This window comes from Chiloscyllium punctatum, chromosome 38 (assembly GCF_047496795.1).
Source record: "Chiloscyllium punctatum isolate Juve2018m chromosome 38, sChiPun1.3, whole genome shotgun sequence".
Lineage (NCBI taxonomy): Eukaryota > Metazoa > Chordata > Chondrichthyes > Orectolobiformes > Hemiscylliidae > Chiloscyllium > Chiloscyllium punctatum.
The window spans coordinates 20,792,566-20,812,605 of record NC_092776.1 but is presented as its reverse complement, the minus strand read 5'-3'; the positions used below and the strand labels follow the sequence as shown (position 1 = coordinate 20,812,605).

General features: G+C 41.1%; 1 protein-coding gene across 1 annotated transcript in view; it reads left to right on the top strand.

The window, feature by feature from the left end:
• The window catches only part of eno4 (enolase 4), a 52,812-nt gene that overhangs the window by 16,718 nt on the left and 16,054 nt on the right, over nt 1-20,040 (top strand). The window contains 6 exon segments of the mRNA XM_072557350.1: nt 1,798-1,937; nt 8,763-8,932; nt 13,140-13,271; nt 17,475-17,540; nt 17,755-17,913; nt 18,737-18,862. Coding sequence (XP_072413451.1) covers nt 1,798-1,937; nt 8,763-8,932; nt 13,140-13,271; nt 17,475-17,540; nt 17,755-17,913; nt 18,737-18,862 — 793 coding nt within the window.

Below are 20,040 nucleotides of genomic sequence, written 5' to 3'. Positions count from 1 at the left end.
TTATAATGTTTGTAGCCACTGAATCAACCTCATTAGCCATCTTAGGACTCTTGGTCTGGCTATGAGACATATATTTTCTTGCAATGATATTGAGAGAGGGAGTGAGTTTGATGGAAGTGAGTATGAATGTGAGGGGCATTAGTGATGATAATTGGTGCAGGAGAGATGATAGGGCTGCCCCAGTGAGTGTATTGGCTGTGGAGAAGGCTGAAATGAGAAGTAGTTTAGGAGGTTGATGTGCAAGAGAGCCATTAAGTGGATGTGCTCCATGCAATAGTGAGACTGTAGCCCATGAAACGTAAAAGGTGTGTTTCATGGCACTGTTACAGTGAGTTGTAGTAACTCTGTGGGGGTGAGGTGGCAGAGAGTAATTTTGTAGTGCTTAGCCTTCTGGAATACAGAAGGTCATTAACCTTTTTTGACATTGCTTGGCATTTCTCTTAACCTGGGACACTCATTGATCTGGGCTGCTATCTTTGACCAGGCAGGGTGCATCTAGTGACATGGCGTTCTTTGCTGGGCTCAAGGAAAAAGCACTGCCCTTTGTTCGATCACCCCATTCACCACCTGCAGATCTCTGGAGGAGCCAACCTACCTTTCCCGATCATGGTGTTCAGGATAAAAGTGCAGGACCACATTGTAAAGGGGCAGCTCCTGGCTTGCAGCACGTGAAGCGTGATGGAGTTAAACATGACGTCAATGACAGGAATGACTGCTTGAGTTGTTTGCTATCAAGGCCAGTTGGATCATTAAAGAGCTGACATGTGGATGATTGTGGAGAAAAATCTATAGGAGTGGTCGACGCACCACGAATCTCTGGCAAAAAATGCTGACAAAACACTGGAAAATTTAGCCTATTAGACATCTTGACGGGGTGGATGTGGAAAGAGTTTGTGGGAGAATTTAGAACTAAGGTTCACTGTTTCTAAATAAGGGATTTAAAACAGCGATGAGCAGAAATGTTTCCTCTCAGAAGGTCATGAGGCTTTGGAAATCTCAGCCTTAAAATGTGATGAAAGCAGTATCGTTGAATTTTTTTAAGGCAGAGTTAGATAAATTCTTGATAAGAATGAAGATGAAAGATTATCAGGGTTAGGCAGGAATGTGAAGAAATCAGATCAGCCACGCTGTAATTGAATGATGGAGTTGGTTCAAGGAGCAATGCGGCCCTCTTCTGCTCCCAACTCGTAAATTCAGATGCATGCCATAACAGAAGGAATAGAAAGAAGCAATTCATACTTTATGACACAGTTCTAAAGATAGAGGGACTTGCTAAGTTATGGATATTAAGTAGGAGAATGGGACTGACTGCATTACTTTACAGAGAGTCAACATAGTGTTGACAGACCATGTGATCCACAGCAGTGTAATGACTCTATGATTTCATGTGAGGCTATTTCTTTCCTATTTCAGTCTAATGTAATCGTGTGTAAATCCTTACTGTATCCTTTTCTTACTGGTTAGTACATGACTCAATTATCCTTTTTAACCCAATCAATACTTCATCTTTTTATGCACAGTGTGATTGTGTCATTTGTTTTAATACAGTCATTAGTTTATCTTGTTTATGCTACAGTTTGGTCTAGCAGAAACAGTGAACTGTCTCTTTAGTATTTAACTTGTGTTCTCGGAGCCCTATAGACAATCAACCATTAAATTTCAGTCCACTTTGCAGCCCCTTTAGTCAACAAATGTATTGACACTAATTGAAAGTTTTAGTCTTAAAATATTGCAATTGTATGTTGGTAATGATTTGCTAATTGAGCATAGTGACAATTCTGAATTTGCTGTTTGTAGTGAATATTTTCAAAGAAAGGTGGAAGAAGATGAAGAGCAAAAGAAAAAAGATGCTGAAGTAGAGGAGGTACCAGAGCCTGAACAATCTGCTTCAACCAATCCTGTTCCTGTTGTAGACAAGAAAAAAAAACCTCCTAAAGGTCAGTCTAATTTTGAAAAGTATTTTCATAATCATAGTTCACCTTGATATTAAAAATAGTTGACTTAAATACTAAAAATAAAAATGCATTCCCAACCATTGTTTATACAGTTTTTGCAACGGATTTCATGTTGTTCAAATGTCCAAGTGTGTGTATCCAAATCACTTCAGTAACATATTTAAGTTAGCATCTCACAATGTGATTAAGTACTGGATTTAAATTTTTCACTTGCTGAATGGATTTTGCATATGGTTCTGGTAATCTAGCCTTAAAAGGAGCTCTGGGTTCAGGTGGTGAGTAAGTATGATATTGGAGAACCACAAACAAGTGAAACCAACACAACGAACAAACTAAGTATAGACTGTGAAATCAATCTCAGGTGCAACAAACTATTACCTGCAATTTTATCAAGAGCTCCAAACTATCAGTCCAAAATTTGAGTGGGAGCAGCGGCCGAGGAAAAACGAACCCGGGAGACTACAGCTAAGGTAAGACAGTTTGTTTCAAAATTACTTACCTGTAGCGGGCAGCGGTTTTTTTTTCTCTCTCTTCACAAAATGAGCGGGAGCAGCAGAGGAAGTGACGGTAAACAGAGGGGCAGCCGGGAAGGAGAACGGTGAGTATAAATACTCCCCCTCTAATCACCAACGGTCATTTGAGTGGGAGCAGCGGCCGAGGAAAAACGAACCCGGGAGACTACAGCTAAGGTAAGACAGTTTGTTTCAAAATTACTTACCTGTAGCGGGCAGCGGAAGTGAGGTTGGAGCGCATAGCTGGGCGGGAAGGCAAGTGATTAGTATTTGAGTGGGTGTGTTCTAGACTCCAGGTCCTACTTCCGTAGGGCCTCCCTCCCACCCTCCTCCTCTAACCTAACTTTAAAGTCCACAGGTTATTGACTCAGTGTTCTTGTTTTTGGAGACAGTGTACAGTCATGGCAGCGCAGGCGGTGGAATGTTCCTCCTGCAGGATGTTTGAGGTAGGGGTGACCACCGATACTCCTGCCGACTTCGTGTGCAGGAAATGCAGTCAGATCCTGATCCTCACCGAACGAGTTAGGGAACTGGAACTGGAGCTGGATGAGCTGAGGATTATTCGAGAGGCTGAGAGGGTGATCGATAGAAGCTACAGGGACATAGTTACGCCAGAGAACAGAGGTAGCTGGGTAACAGTTAGAGGTGGGAAGGGGAAGAAACAGGCAGTGCAGGGTTCCCCTGTGGTCGTTCACCTAAAAAATAAGTATGCAGCTTTGGAAACTGTTGGGGGGGACAGCCTTGCAGGTGTAAGCTGCAGTGAAGGGGTCTGTGGCTCTGAGATTCAGAAGGGAAAGGGGGAGAAGAGGAGAGCGCTAGTTATAGGGGACTCTCTAGTTAGAGGACATGTGGACATGGGCGAGACTCTCGGATGGTTTGTTGCCTCCCAGGTGCTAGGGTCCGAGACGTCTCGGACCGTGTCTTCAGAATCCTTAAGGGGGAGGGTGTGCAGCCAGAAGTCGTGGTACACATTGGCACCAACGACATAGGTAGGAAGAGGGGTGGGGAGGTCATTCAAGAGCTCAAGGAGTTAGGCTGGAAGCTAAAAGCTAGGACAGACAGTGTCGCCATCTCTGGGTTGTTGCCGGTGCCACGTGACAGAGAGGCAAAGAATAGGGAGAGAGTGCAGTTGAACACGTGGCTGCAAGGATGGTGTAGGAGGGAGGGCTTCAGATATTTGGACAATTGGACTGCATTCTGGGGAAGGTGGGACCTGTATAAACAGGACGGGTTGCACCTGAACCAGAAGGGCACCAATATCCTGGGGGGTAGGTTTGCTAGCACTCTTCGGGGGGGTTTAAACTAATTTGGCAGGGGGATGGGATCCGGACTTGTAGTCCAGCAAGTAAGCTAGCTGTGTGTCAGGATGTCCAAGACTGTAGGGAGGCTGTGGAGAAGGTAGCACTGACAGGGACTACTTGCGGACACAGAGATGGGCTCAAGTGCGTATACTTCAATGCAAGGAGTATCAGAAATAAGGTGGGTGAACTTAAGGCGTGGATCGGTACCTGGGACTACGATGTTGTGGCCATCACGGAAACATGGATAGATGAGGGACAGGAATGGCTGTTGGAGGTTCCTGGTTACAGATGTTTCAGTAAGATTAGGGAGGGTGGTAAAAAAGGAGGGGGGGTGGCATTGCTAATTAGAAATGGTATAACGGCTGCAGAAAGGAAGTTTGAGGGGGATCTGCCTCTGGAGGTAGTATGGGCTGAAGTCAGAAATAGGAAAGGTGCAGTCACCTTGTTGGGTGTTTATTATAGGCCCCCCAATAGCAGCAGAGATGTGGAGAAACAGATTGGGAAACAGATTTTGGAAAGGTGCAGAAGCCACAGGGTCGTAGTCATGGGCGACTTCAACTTCCCAAATATTGATTGGAAGCTCTTTAGATCAAGTAGATTGGATGGGGCGGTGTTTGTGCAGTGTGTCCAGGAAGCTTTTCTAACGCAGTATGTAGATTGTCCAACCAGAGGGGAGGCCATATTGGATTTGGTACTCGGTAACGAACCGGGACAAGTGGTGGGCTTGTTAGTGGGTGAACATTTTGGTGATGGCGACCACAATTCTGTGACTTTCACCTTGGTTATGGAGAGAGATAGGTGCGCACAACAAGGAAGTTTTTACAATTGGGGGAAGGGAAATTACGATGCTGTAAGACAGGATTTGAGGAGCATACGTTGGGAGCATAGGCTGTCAGGGAAGGATGTGGTGGAAATGTGGGACTTTTTCAAGGAGCAGATACGACGTGTCCTTGATATGTATGTACCGATCAGGCAGGAAAGAAATGGTCGTGTGAGGGAGCCTTGGTTGACGAGGGAGGTTGAATGTCTAGTAAAGAGGAAGAAGGAGGCTTACATAAGGTTGAGGAAACAAGGTTCAGACAGAGCAGTGGAGGGATACAGGATAGCCAGAAGGGACCTGAAGAAAGGGATTAGGAGAGCTAAGAGAGGGCATGAAAAATCCCTGGCGGATAGGATCAAGGATAACCCCAAGGCATTCTATGCGTATGTGAGAAACCTGAGAATGACGAGAACGAGGGTAGGTCCGATCAAGGACAGTGGTGGGAGACTGTGTATTGAGTCGGAAGAGATAGGAGAGGTCTTGAGCAAGTACTTCTCTTCAGTATTTACGAACGAGAGGGACCGTATTGTTGAAGAGGAGAGTGTGAAACGGACTAATAAGCTAGAAGAGATACCTGTTAGGAAGGAAGATGTGTTGGACATTTTGAACAACTTGAGGATAGACAAGTCCCCCGGGCCTGACGGGATATATCCTAGGATTATGTGGGAAGCAAGAGAGGAAATTGCAGTACCGTTGGCAATGATCTTCTCGTCTTCACTGGCAACTGGGGTGGTACCAGGGGACTGGAGAGTAGCGAATGTTGTGCCCCTGTTCAAAAAAGGGAATAGGGATAACCCCGGGAATTACAAGCCAGTTAGTCTTACTTCTGTGGTAGGCAAAGTAATGGAAAGGGTACTGAGGGATAGGATTTACGAGTATCTGGAAAGACACTGCTTGATTAGGGACAGCCAGCACGGATTTGTGAAGGGTAGGTCTTGCCTTACAAGTCTTATTGAATTCTTCGAGGAGGTGACCAAGCATGTGGATGAGGGTAGAGCAGTGGATGTAGTGTACATGGATTTTAGTAAGGCATTTGATAAGGTTCCCCATGGTAGGCTTATGCGGAAAGTCAGGAGGCATGGGATAGAGGGAAATTTGGCCAATTGGATAGAAAACTGGCTAACCGGTCGAAGTCAGAGAGTGGTGGTAGATGGTAAATATTCAGCATGGAGTCCAGTTACAAGTGGAGTTCCGCAGGGATCAGTTCTGGGTCCTCTGCTGTTTGTAATTTTTATTAATGACTTAGATGAGGGAGTCGAAGGGTGGGTCAGTAAATTTGCAGATGATACAAAGATAGGTGGAGTTGTGGACAGTGAGGAGGGCTGTTGTCGGCTGCAGAGGGACTTAGATATGATGCAGAGCTGGGCTGAGGAGTGGCAGATGGAGTTCAACCCTGCCAAGTGTGAGGTTGTCCATTTTGGAAGAACAAATAAGAATGCGGAATACAGGGTTAATGGTAGGGTTCTTGGTCAGGTGGAGGAACAGAGGGATCTTGGGGTCTATGTACATAGATCTTTGAAGGTTGCCACTCAGGTGGATAGAGTTTGTAAGAAGGCCTATGGAGTATTATCGTTCATTAGCAGAGGGATTGAATTCAAGAGTCGTGAGGTGATGTTGCAGCTGTACAGGACTTTGGTTAGGCCACATTTGGAGTACTGTGTGCAGTTCTGGTCGCCTCACTTTAGGAAAGATGTGGAAGCTTTGGAGAGGGTGCAGAGAAGATTTACCAGGATGTTGCCTGGAATGGAGAGTAGGTCGTACGAGGATAGGTTGAGAGTTCTCGGCCTTTTCTCGTTGGAACGGCGAAGGATGAGGGGTGACTTGATAGAGGTTTATAAGATGATCAGAGGAATAGATAGAGTAGACAGTCAGAAACTTTTTCCCCGGGTACAACAGAGTGTTACAAGGGGACATAAATTTAAGGTGAAGGGTGGAAGGTATAGGGGAGATGTCAGGGGTGGGTTCTTTACCCAGAGAGTGGTGGGGGCATGGAATGCGCTGCCCGAGGGAGTGGTAGAGTCAGATTCATTGGCGACCTTTAAGCGGCATTTGGATAGGTACATGGATGGGTGCTTAATCTAGGATAGAAGTTCGGCACAACATCGTGGGCCGAAGGGCCTGTTCTGTGCTGTATTGTTCTATGTTCTATGTTCTATGTTCTATCATTACAACCTAAAAGCCCATTGAGTTCTTAGAAGGTGGCATCTAGGATATCATCTCAGTAGCCTATCTATTTTAATTCCAAGCCTTTTGGTATGGTTGAACTTCCATCTTTCTCTGCTTTACAGGAAATTCATGCAATCAGATCGATTTGAGTGAGCACCTTTGCAACTCTATTTTACCCCCCATTTTCTGACTCTTCCAGCATCATATGGCTTCTGCTTCAAGAATGCAACTGCCCCCAAATATATTCAAAGTAATTATTTCTCCTCCAAAAACTAATAAAAATTATTCACTTAACTACGCTTTTGGGATCTTGAATTAATAAGCTATTTCAGGTATACAACATTCTGCCACTTCCCCATGGCAACCTTCTTCAAAAACTTTGACACCCGCAATATGTTATGTGATTATGTTTTATATCTGGACTTGCACATGATCAATGGTTTGTACAGGGATCAAACCTATGGGAAAATAGTCTGGAAACGAGGAGTAATAAAGAAAAAGTACTATGTAAAAGTGCAGGTGGCAGTTAGTTAGAGATTGAAAGGACAGGGAGAAACTCATTTGGTTAAATAATAAAATTAGTATCTAACATTAAAAATAATGAACATTAGTTGTCAGTGCCATTTCTCTTAACTGTTTAATTGTTCTTTATCAAACAATTTCCAAAAGATAGAACTACAGACACCTACTTTACAAAAATTTACATTTTCATTTTTAGGGGCATTTAGCAAATACTTGGTGTACAATTTTAAATATCTTCACACTACTTGCATATCACCTTTTCAATCACTGCAAGAGATTGACAATCTTTGAAAGTCTTTAATGTAGAATTGCAGACTGTACTGTTGTGTCAATCTGCAATTCTATAGTTAAACATAAATATTTAATCAATTAAATTGATTCATTTAAAATCACTGAAGTTTAATTTATTCACACAGGTAAGCCACTTGACAAAACAAAAAAAATGGAATTGTTGTCATATTTTTAGTGAATCAGCCATTGGCTGTCTATCTTCCACTACCATAAATTAACCAAAATAAACTAAGTCAACTTGCCCTCGGGATGGTCCACTGAATTTCTGATCTGTCAATCTGCTTGCCCTTCCAATCAACTGTGATTGTATCAATGCTTGTTAACACCTACCCCATAATTCAAGCCACATAAAAAGTACATTTTCATGGAAAATGTATTTACAAGTGTCTTAATTTCATTGTTCACACATCAATAGTTCAAGAATCAAATGAATTAGGGAGAGATTTGCAATGTAAATGTCTGAAATGAAAAGTAGCCTATTTTACATTTTAAAAAATCATCATTGTCAATTATTCAAATGTGGAGAGGCAGGAGATTTCCATTTTTTAAATTTAAAATGTCATGATGCAAAGAGTGATACAATTAACCTCAACACTTGAGTTGGGGTGGTGAAAATTGGCTAAAGTTTTGCTCCAAGTCAGTATCCAATAGACCTTATTCAGAATGTCTGAGCATTTTGTGAGGAAGGAATTGGTTTCAACTTTGATGTTAAATAGCCTGCTGACAGTCGTCACTAAGGCTTACACAAGAAGAATGGCTAATTGGGTGAAATATTGGAACATAACTGATGTTTGTGGAATATTCCAGGAAGCTCTCAATGTCTTCAAGTGTGGAAGTGGGAACGTAACATCAATTTATTTAGAATGTTGTTCCTTTACCCCAAACTAGCATGATTCAAGTTATTTTATTTGAAGTCTGATTAATGTGTACGGATTGAATAACTTGAAATCAATGATGTTGTTCTTTAAATATGTCAACTTAAAAAGGCTTGGCCTCCTGTATCCAATAGAACAAAGTGATGGACAAGAAAATGTCATCTAGACTATCCCACATCATCAAAATGCCCAGAGCGTCATGATACAGAGAATCTCTTACCAGTAATTAACTGATAAAACAATTGGAAAAAATTCTCTTCTATTCCAATGAATGATCAAACATAGTCTTAAAGGTCATATTTGTTGTATTTATATTACAGCCAAGAAAAGTATTGCTCCAGAGAAACCAATCAAACCCCGCGAACCACCAGAAATATTTTTTCCTGGTGCTGTGGCCATTGGTGTTGTATCATTGGCGGTGGCTAAGGCTGCAGTGAAACTTCAGAATACTTCTTTGTTTTTACATATTGCTGCCTTGAATCATGAGAAGGTAGATGAATTTTTAAATTATTATTCCTCATCTGCTTCTAAGTTTGTTCTATTTATAATTATTGTAAAAAATACAAGCTGCAACTTTATATAAACTTAGCCAGCAACATTTGAGCCATGAAGCAAAATAGCCAATGGTCCCTTGCATGAAAATGTTACACTCTCAGGTTTTAAAGGTTTAACATTTCACATCAGACTTGAAGAAATGTTACTAACATACTTTGTAAATCTATTCATTTTAAAATCTTCGTGAAATTGTTTAATATTCAGTGCAAATGGTAGTTTCAAGGCAATGCTGCACAGATCTTTAAGATTCTGTGGAATTCTTGAATGGATAAGGATGAAATAAGTGAATACCTTTGTGGAGACTGATCCAAAATGATATAGGGTACAGAAGTGAAGCAAACAGTAATGGTGTTCTGGGTGATTTACTAAAACAGAAGGGAGGACAGGCTGAAGATTATAAAGCATTGCAATAGGGAGCATGTATTAGAATTGTCATTAGCATGTCATCTCTCTGCAACTAACTTTCCACCACTACTAGTAAGCTCAGTACAGCTGAAATCTAAGAATATTGGATACTGTTTTGTAAGACTAAGTAATATAGCACATTGCCTACTGATCTAAAGAGGAGAGCAAGATAAAACAGTAACATTGTTACTGAGGTTGGTGGAATTGCTAAAGAAAAAATGTGTAATACAAAGGCTCATTTATATTTACTTCATGTATTTCATCTAAGGATGCAAAAAAAATGTTTTTAAATTCTTAAGGAAATCTATTGTCTGTATGAGATAGAGGTGGGTGGGACTAGTTTAGTTTGTGACTATGTTCGACATTGACTGATTGAACTGAAGAGTCTGTTTCCATGCTGTAGGACTCTATGATTCTGAGTTAACTTTAAAAGAAACGTGCTTTTCTGAAGCACATGTAGACAGGGAGTTAAACTGTTGTTGAAAAGCATAAGTAAAATAACTGGGATTCCTTGTAGCCATTTGGAAAGCAGGAACTAATAGCTTTACAAAAGTAAATAAGCAAGTGTTTGGAGTTAAGCATGAGATGGAGGTCACTATGTGAGATAAATGGAATATAATTGAAGAATTAAGCCTGGATCGGAAACCATCTAAGTGATAATTATAATTCTAAACATTTATACAAATGTTTATTTTAAATAAGGTTAGGAATTATTGAAATATTTACTAGATATTAAACTAATTTTGGGAAATTATAGCCTGTTTAAAATAGGTGACAGAATGCTTATTATGAATAATAGTGAGGAATTTCAATTGACAAATATTCATATCAGCATCTTTCAACTTAATCGCAAAGGCATTAAGAGTAACTGAAGATGCATACTGAAAAGTTATATTTTAACATAAAACTCGAAAGATGGACAATAGAGGCAGGAGTATATAAAAATTACAGGGGAGAATATTAATTTAGTTTTGTGGCAGTTTCAAAGCCTTCCATGGTCTTTTAAAGTTTGCTGCTCAGAAAGCGAAATACTGAAATAACGCGGGTTGAGCAGATTAGATGTACAGAGAATGACAGAACCTTTACAGGGATAGGAGGCAGTCCTGAGTGCTCCTATGAAGTTATGATCCAGCCATCATCCCACCCCTTCCCAAGTATCACCTGGCTAGGTTTGAAAGCAAACAGGGAACCTCCAAGCACTGTTCAGGATCATTTATGTAATGAGTCTAGTGAGCAATTAGAAACAAAATCAGAAATTGCTGGAAAACTCAGCAGATCTGGCAGCGTCTGTGAACAAATAAGAGAATTAATGTTTCGGACCCAGTAACCCATCTGAACAGAGTCCATACCTGCTGAGTTTTTCAAGCAGTTTCTAAGCTTGTTTCTGACTTCCAACATCTGCAGTTCTTTGGTTTGTTTTCTTCCTAATAAGCAGTAAGCTTGTTTTAACAAAATTGTAGATTTAACAGGTAACTGATCTATTTCCTGAACTGTGTAAAATTTGCCAGAGTCACTGAAGTAAATGCACAGTGAAACTGTAAGAATAGAAAGCTTTTAATCCGGGAAACTAAATGCCTTTGTTATGACTACACGAGAAGCCGCTACTCTATGCATTTCTTCTAAGAGTGCTTGACAAGTGGTTGCCAATATTTTGGAAGCCATTTCATCTGTCTTGCACTTCTTTCATATGGAGTTGTACTTCCTCATTCCCACTCTTCACTGTAGCTTGGGAACAGCTTAAACACTTCAATGATGAGATGCCGAGGGATCTAGGTGTCCTTGTGCAAGGTTAGAATACAGTTGCAGCAAGTAATTGGGAAAGCTAAAATGACATTATCATTGAAGGGGGATTCAATACAAAATAGGGAGGTAGTGTTTCAAGTGTACAGGGCACTGGTGAGCCTGCATCTAAAGTGCTGTGCACAGTACTGGCTACCTTACTGAAGGAACAATGTAAATGTGTGAAGGTAATTCAAAGAAGGCTTAACAGATGAATACTTGGAATGAGGGGGGAATGTTGGATAGGCAAGCTTGCATTTTTGGAGTTTAGAATACTAGAAGGTGACTTGATTGAAATATAAAATCCTGAGGGGAGGGTAGAAGTGGAGTGGATATTTCCTTTTATGGAAGAAGCTAGAGATTACCATTTAAAAATCAGGGATTGCCCAATTTAAAACAAAGATTAGGCAAAATCGCTACCATGAAAATCAAAAGGAGGAATAACACTGGCAGCAACACCAGCAGCAGCACCAAATGCCTACTCTTCAGCCTCAAGATGCTTCACAAAGCACAGTGGTCGGGAATGAAGATCCAGTTCGAAGTAGTAAGATTTCCCAAGACAGGGTTTACAAATAGAGGATTACCTCTTTTAACATGGGCACCTGTATCTTAAGATAATCAGATTTTCATGGCAGCTCAGTACTAACAACTGCTGTCTCCTGAATCAATATCTCCTTTCCAATGGGCTAGATCAGGTTCTTAACTGGTGGCTGTGAGATGCTGGTCTCTAAAGGGTAAACACATCCACCACCCCGCTCCCTGCACGCTGTCTCTCCCTGACATTTTCTGCTCTCTATTCATACAAGGAAAGCAAAAAATTCAGGCCAATGGTTTGTATGAATGATGCAATAGGTCAGGGTTTGTGGAAAGTAAGGTTTGGATGCAAAAGAGTAAAAGGTCAAGATTGGTGTGAATGTTGGCTATTCAAATGGAGATATGAAGTGCTTGAAGAAAGAGGAACTGCAAGAACTATGTTATGGGTGGGATAATGTTGGGTAAGTCAGCATCTGGGCTGTTACATGAAAATGAAATGCTGTCACATTTTCTGCCCTTCTGAAATTCTGGTTCCACTTTGTTTACTGTTATCAGGTTGAAGTGACTACACTTCTGCATCTAACTTGCTTCCATCCATTTCTGCTTGGTTGGCAGTTTTCCTATTCTTTCCATCATTGGGAAAAATCATTGTGCATCATGCCAAATGTTTCAGCCTCTTTGCTAGTGCTTATTACAATAACTGTCATGGTTTCTGCTGGTTGTACTAGGGAGTCTTGTTTCAGATCAAATCAGTTGAGCCTCAGAAATAGTTCATACTATTTTAAACAACCTTCATAACTGTAAAACTCTGGGTGGCACAGTGGCTCAGTGGTTAGCACTGTTGCCTCACAGCACCAGGGTCCCAGGTTCGATTCCAGCCTCGGGCGACTGTCTGTGGAGTTTGCACGTTCTCCCCATGTCTGCGTGGGTTTCCTCCTGGTGCACCTGTTTCCTCCCACAGTCCAAAGCTGTGCAGTTCAGGTGAACTGGCCAGGCTAAATTGCATGCATCATTCAGAGTGAAATGGGTCTGGATAGGTTACTCTTGGGAGGGTTGGTGTGGACTGGTTGGGTCGAAGGGCCTGTTTCCACACTGTAGGGAATCTAATCTAAGCTCTAATGAATATTCTAGGGCAAACAAGTACATTGACATTGTTGTGATTTCCTATTAATAAATACTAACGCTGTAATTATACAAGCTTTCTGTGAGGTAAATGTATGATCATTATGTCTCTTGTCAGTAATTCATAGGTTCTGGCATGTGAAGATATCAAAGTGCAAGATATCCATTAACATGATGTGTTGGCAAATTACCATATTTAATGCAAATTATTCTGGAACTTGAAAAATTGAACTATATGCAAGAAAAGCATTTGCACATTTCCAATTTTTAAATAAAACCTTAACTATACATTAAAATTTTAGGAGCCCCCAGTCGAAATAAGAATGCCAATTCCGATGGTAAGTTTACTTAGTTGTGGGAAATCTTCTGGAGGAAAACTAAGATTGATGAAGGAAGTAATAGCAGTTCCAAAGCACGATCTCAGTTATGAACAGGTAAGGCTCTCATTATTCTCATCTTTATAACTTGGAGGTGCCGGTGTTGGACGGGGGTGGACAAAGTTAAAAATCACACAACACCAGGTTAGAGTCCAACAGGGTTACTTCGAAGTACTAGCTTTCAGAGCGTTGCTCCTCAACCACCTGATGAAGGAACAGCGCGCTGAAAGTCAGTGATTCCAAATAAACCTGTTGGACTCTAACCTGGTGTTGTGTGATTTTTAACCTAATTTTTATAGCTGATTCTTTCCTATGTTTATAAGACAATTGCAGAGATAATGGTTCCTTACTACTTTTTAAAAAGATTAATGCAATGGATGTGATGGTGCCATTTATTGCTAATCTTTAACTTTGTCAATAGATATTCACTTGCTCAATAATTGATGTAACAAAATGGACTTATTTGTTTCTGAGATTTGTTCATGTTAATGCTCCAGAAAAGGAATATTTCTAATAGCAGCCAGCGAATGACTGATAATATTTTGTAAATATATAATGTAGAATCTCCTGCTGGCAAGATTCAGGTTTATGGGTACAATTGTACCATTACTAAGTAGCATTCTAATTATTATTATTATAAGGATGGAAGGATATAAAAAATGAGAATAAAACTACCACAATGGCCTCAACGTTCCTGACAATAGAATCTAACCGTCACCCCTTCATATTCAATAGTATTACCATCAATATCCTGGGAGTACCATTGACAAGAAATTGAACTGGACTAATGGCTACACGGGCAGCTCAGAGGCTAGGAGTTTTGCAGTGAATGTCTACACCTGAACCAGACTGGAACGAATGTCCTTGGAGGAGTTTTTGCTGCTGCTGTTTGGGAGGGTTTAAACTAATGTGGCAGGGGGCTGGGAACCAGAAGAGAAGACTACTTGACAGTTAGGTGGAAACTGGAGACTGTAAGGATCATGAAGTTAGCATTACTAAGGGGAAGTGTAGGGAGAGAGCAGATGAACATAAAAGAACTGTCAGCCTGAAGTGCATATGCTTTCATGTAAGGAGTATAGTGGGTAAGGCAGATGAATTTAGGGCCTGGATTATTGCCTGGGAGTATGACATTACTGCAATCACAGAGAGTTCTTGAAGGAAGAGCATGATTGGCAACTAAATGTTCCAGGATCTTGATGCTTCAGACTGGACAGGGAGGGAATTAAAAGGGTGGGGGGGAGGAGTAGTTGCATTGCTGATCAGGAATGATATCATGGCTGTGCTAAAGGAGGACACTATTGAGGGCTTGAGCAGTGAGGCATTATGGGTGGAGCTGAGAAATAAGAAGGGTGCAGTTACATTGGTGGGGCTGTAGTACAGGCCTCCCAGCAGTGAGCGTGAGGTAGAAGAACAAATAGGTAAACAGATTATGGAAAGATGTAGAGGCAACAGGGTGGTGATGATGGGAGATTTTAATTTTCCCAACATTGACAGGGATTCACTTAGTGTCAGAGGTCTGGATGGGGCAGAATTTGTAAGGAATGTCCAAGAAAGTGTTTTAGAGCAGTATGTAAATAGTCCAACAAGAGAAGGGGCCATTATTGGACCTGGTGTTGGGGAATGAGCCAGGCCAGGTCGTAGAAGTTGCAGTGGGGGATTTCTTTGGGAATAGTGACCACAGTTCTGTAAGTTTTAGAGTACTTGTAGACAAATATGAGAGTGGTCCTAAGGGACGAGTGCTAAACTGGGCCAAGGCCAATTATATCAAAATTAGGCAGGAGCTGGGAAATGTGGATTGGACACAGCTCTTTGAAGGAAAGTCCACATCTGATATGTGGGAGACTTTCAAAGATAGATTGAAGATAGTGCAGGATAGGCATGTCCCTTTGAAAGCAAGGGATAGGATAGGCAAGATGCATGAACCGTCGATGACAGGAGAAATCGTGCGACTAGCCAGGCAGCCAGGAACTGAACAGGCCTTGGACGAATATCGGGAGAGTAGGACCAATCTTAAACAAGGAATCAAGTAGGCTAATAGGGGTCATAAAATAACCTTAGTGAGCAGAATTAAGGAGAATCCCAAGGCCTTTTATTCTTATATAAGAAGCAAGAGGGTAACTAGAGAAAGGGTTGGTCCACTGAAGGATAAGGTTGTGTGTTGAACCTGATTACTTTGCATCAGAGTTCACTGAGGAATGGGAGGTGATGAATGCTGAGAGTAGAGTCAGAAGTTTGTTTACTCTGGATCACGTTGACATAAGAAGGGAAGTTATGTTCGGTAGGCTAAAAGATATTAAGGTGGACAAATCACCAGGTTGCCGAGGGAGGTGAGAGAGGAAATAGCTGGGGCCCTGACAGATATCTCTGTAGCCTCCTTAAACACAGGTAGGTGCCGGAGAACTGGAGGGTTGCTTATGTTACCCCACCCCCTGTACAAGAAGGGTAGCAGGGATATTCCAGGTAACTACAGACCAGTGAGCCTGACGTGAGTGGTAGGAAAGTTGCTGGAGAAGGTACTAAGGGATAAAATCTATTTATATTTGGAAAAGAATGGGCTTATCAGTGATAGGGAACATGCAGGGGAGATCGTGCCTTAGAAACTTAACAGTTTTTTGAGGAAGTGACCAAGTTGATAGATGAAGGAAGGGCTGTAGATGTCATATACATGGACTTTAGTAAGGCATTTGATAAGGTTCCCCATAGTAAACAAATAGAGAAAGTGAAGTCACATGATGTGCAGGGTGTTCTAGCTAGGTGGATAAAGAACTGGTTGAGCAACAGGAGACAGAGAGCAGTAGTTGAAGGGAGTTTCTCGAAATGGAGAAAGATGACCAGTGGTATTCCACAGTAATCAGAGCTGGGGCCACTGTTGTTTGTAATATACATAAATGATCTGGAAGAGGGCATTGTTAGTCTGATCAGTAAGTTTGCAGACGATACGAAGATTGGTGAAGTAGCAGAAAGCATAGCGGACTATCAAAGAATACAGGAGAATATAGATAGACTGGAGAGTTGGGCGGAAAAGTGGCAGATGGAGTTCAATCCGGGCAAATGTGAGGTGCTGCATTTTGGGAAGTATAATTCTAGAGCGAATTATACAGTAAATGGAAGAGCCTTGGGAAAAGTTGATGAGCAGAGAGATCTGGAAGTTCAGGTCCATTGTACCCTAAAGGTGGCTGCAAAGGTGGATAGAGTGGTCATGGAGGCATATGATATGCTTGCGTTCATCGGACAGGGTATTGAGTATAAGAGCTGGCAGATCATGTTAAAATTGCACAAGACATTGGTTCAGCCACATTTGGAATACTGTGTAGAGTTCTGGTCACCACATTACCAAAAGGACGTGGACGCTTTGGAGAGGGTGCAGAGAAGGTTTACGAGGATGTTGCCTGGTATGGAAAGTGCTAGCTATGAAGAGAGGTAGAGTAGATTAGGATTGTTTTTATTAAAAAAAAAGGAGATTGTGGGGGGACCTGATTGAGGTCTACAAAATCATGAAGGGTATAGACAGGGCATAGAGATCAGCTTTATCCCAGGTTGAGGGATTCATTAATGAGGGGTCACACGTTCAAGGTGAGAGGTGAAAAGTTTAAGGAAGGTATATGCAGCAAATACTTTACACAGAGAGTGGAAGGTGCCTGGAATACGTTGCCAGCAGAAGTAGTAGCGGCAGGCACGGTAGATTAATTTAAGGTGCATCTGGACAGATGCATGAGTAGATGAGGAGCAGAAGGATACAGGTGCTTAGGAATTGGGCGATAGGTTTAGACAGTGGATTTGGATCGGCTTAGGTTGGGATGGCCGAAGGGTCTGTTCCTGGGCTGTAAGTTTTCTTTGTTCTTCTTCTAACTCCCCAAAGCTTGTGAACTAACTACAATGCACAACTCAAGTCTCTAATGGAATACTCCCCACTCCCCACTGGATGAGTGCAGCTTCAACTGACTTCACCCGATGAATAAGCAGTGCTCCAAAAGCTTTGATTTTAAATAAACCTGTTGGACTATAATCTGGTGTCGTGTGACTTCTGACTTAATTAAACTATGATCCGTGCCATACTCTATGATGCAATGTCCAAGGTATTCTGATGAGTCATTGCCTGACTATCACCCTACCAAGCCAATATATGCTTTTGAGCTTTACTATCTTGCAAAAACATGCAAACATCTAAGAGTAATAGTATCCATTCGTGAGAAGTCTGGAAAATCTAGTTACTATTATTGCTATCAAAGAATGATTTGAAAATGTAATTGTGTCTTCCAGGGTCTGAAGATGATGATGGCTTTTCAACAACAAATTACAAAATGGATGTTCTCCCAGAAGTCTCTAGTAAGGCTATATTGGGAAATTATGCATTATATTATCTATCTCAATTAGCTATCTATCCACTTCAGACAGCATAATGATTTTATGTTCAATCTTAAAATAGTAGATGAAAGACATAACCTTATCATTTGCCTTTGTTGATGCTATGAAATTAAATCACAATATTTTGAACAAAGCAATCAGACAAATAAATAACTCTGACTATTCTTATGTTCAGCCTTTAGCAATGTCTCATTTAGGCTGCTGGGAGAAAGGATTTGAACGTACAGAACAGCCTTTTGAGTTGATCCATGAGGTTTGTGACACACTAGAATTGACGCTGGGGGAAGACTTACATTTGGTACTCAATTGTGCTGCTCATGAACTAATGGATTATGTGAGTAAAGAGTAATCTTGCATAAAATTAGATAATTAACATGTATCCTTGTCTACAGTCTCTGGGCACACACACCCCAGTCCTTACAGTTCTCTGTCCAAATGCTGCTCCACTTCTCATCTAAGATGCTACTTATATCCAACCTTTCTAGAGGATTCACCAAAGGGATATTAGTTTGTACCTTTCAAACCTGTGACCTTTTTTATCAAGAAAGACGAGGGCAGCAAATTCATGGGAACATCACCACCTGCAAGTCCCCCTCCAAGCCACTCACCATCCGAATATGGAAATTTATCAACACTTCTTCAGTGTTGATAAATTTCTAAACATAATGGAGGATACTTGATAATGATCACTAAGATACAATTTTGTATTTGTGGAAAAGTAATGTATGACAGTGGGAAATCAAAGGAGTACATTCATAATAACTGTTCCCATAAATAGTCATTGGAGTTGAAACATTAATTCTGTTTCCATAGATGCTGCCAGACCTACTAAGTTTCTCCAACACTTTTTCATTTTATTTCACAGTCATAGGTATATGTAGATCCTGCACAAATTATGATGCATTAGACAGCTAAATGATCTCCTAATGAATTGATGTGAGTGTAGCAAATTTTAGAATTATTTGATGCATGTTCAAGATCTTGAAATGCAAGGTGGTGAAAGCTTTTCTTCAATAACAAACATATATGGAAGAGACAATGATAGCAAATCTAGTGAGATATGGTACATCCAGTGTTCTTTCCTTGCCAATTTTTGTTGTGTGTCATTTTCAGCATTTCTGAATAATGATTAAACAGTTTATGTTTACATCTTTTAGGAGAAGGAGAAATATGAAATTATAACTGGAGTATTGAAACACCCTGATGAAATGATAGAACTGTACACAAGCCTGGTTGAGAAGTACCCATCAATCATTGGTTTGATCGATCCCCTTCGGAAAGAGGTTAGTAGCTTCAAAAATGATCATTACAGTCACTATATCGTTGAAAGGTCATCAAAGCTATAGAAATTTAAGTCAGCTAAGATCAATGCAAATACATAATGTGAACTGATTTTCAACTGATTCAAAAGACTAATTTCATTTAGACTATAAATTGTAGCCGACTACAAGCCAGTACATTTGTAGAGCATATTTAACATAGCATAACATCTCCAAAGTACTTCACTCCAATGTGGTGAAAGAAACCTGAGCCAAAGAATGAGTGGTTTACCTAAGTCACTTTCCACCACAAACTCCCTGCCTCAACCATTCCTAATTGAATGGTGAGCCTCTATAATGGAAACTCCAATACTGGTGTTGTTGGTGAGGGAGGTCACTGAGCAAATAGCTGAAGAAGTTGAATGGACCCTTCCTACAGGAAAGGTTGTCTTGGAATAAGAAGCATCATAGTAGAAGAATCAAATAAAAAAAGGATTTCTTCAACTAGATGTAAACCATAGAATCCCAACAGTGTAGATATAGGCCATTCAGCCCATCGAGTCTGGAAACTATGGGCAATTTAGCATGACTATTCCACCTAACCTGCATATCTTTGGACTGTGGGAGGAAACTGCAGCACCTGATGGAAATGCAGGGAGGACATGCAAACTCCACACAGTCACCCAAGACTGGAATCCATACTGCCCACCATGGGCTAAATTCCATATTAATACCATGTATTCCTCATTCAACCTTTTTAATCACTTAAAGTTTGAAATGAATTGGTCCCAGTGGAATGAAAAATCCCTCTTTCATGATCTTTCGGCCGCCTGTGTGTTCAGCTCTCATGCTGCATTGCCAGTACAGTTGACATGACTGCACATCATAGGAGTTGAGTCAGGACAGATGACATTGGAACATACCTTGCCAAAATGGAGTAGTTAAAATTGCACTATCCACATGGAGAGAGTGAGCTACTTTGATATCATTGAAGGATCAGGCATTGGTGGAGGAAATAGTGCCTTTTGGCCAAATCTGGGTAGAGGCTCTTGCTATGTGTTCCCGTGACACTGTGGAGAAATGAAGCAATGCTTAGGGATAGATATTCTATTTGCCAATGAGTAGGAAGCTGGATAGATTCAGTGGAAAACCAGAAACACCCAATGATCCAGAGTTGCGCAGCTGTCATGGTATCTAGGATC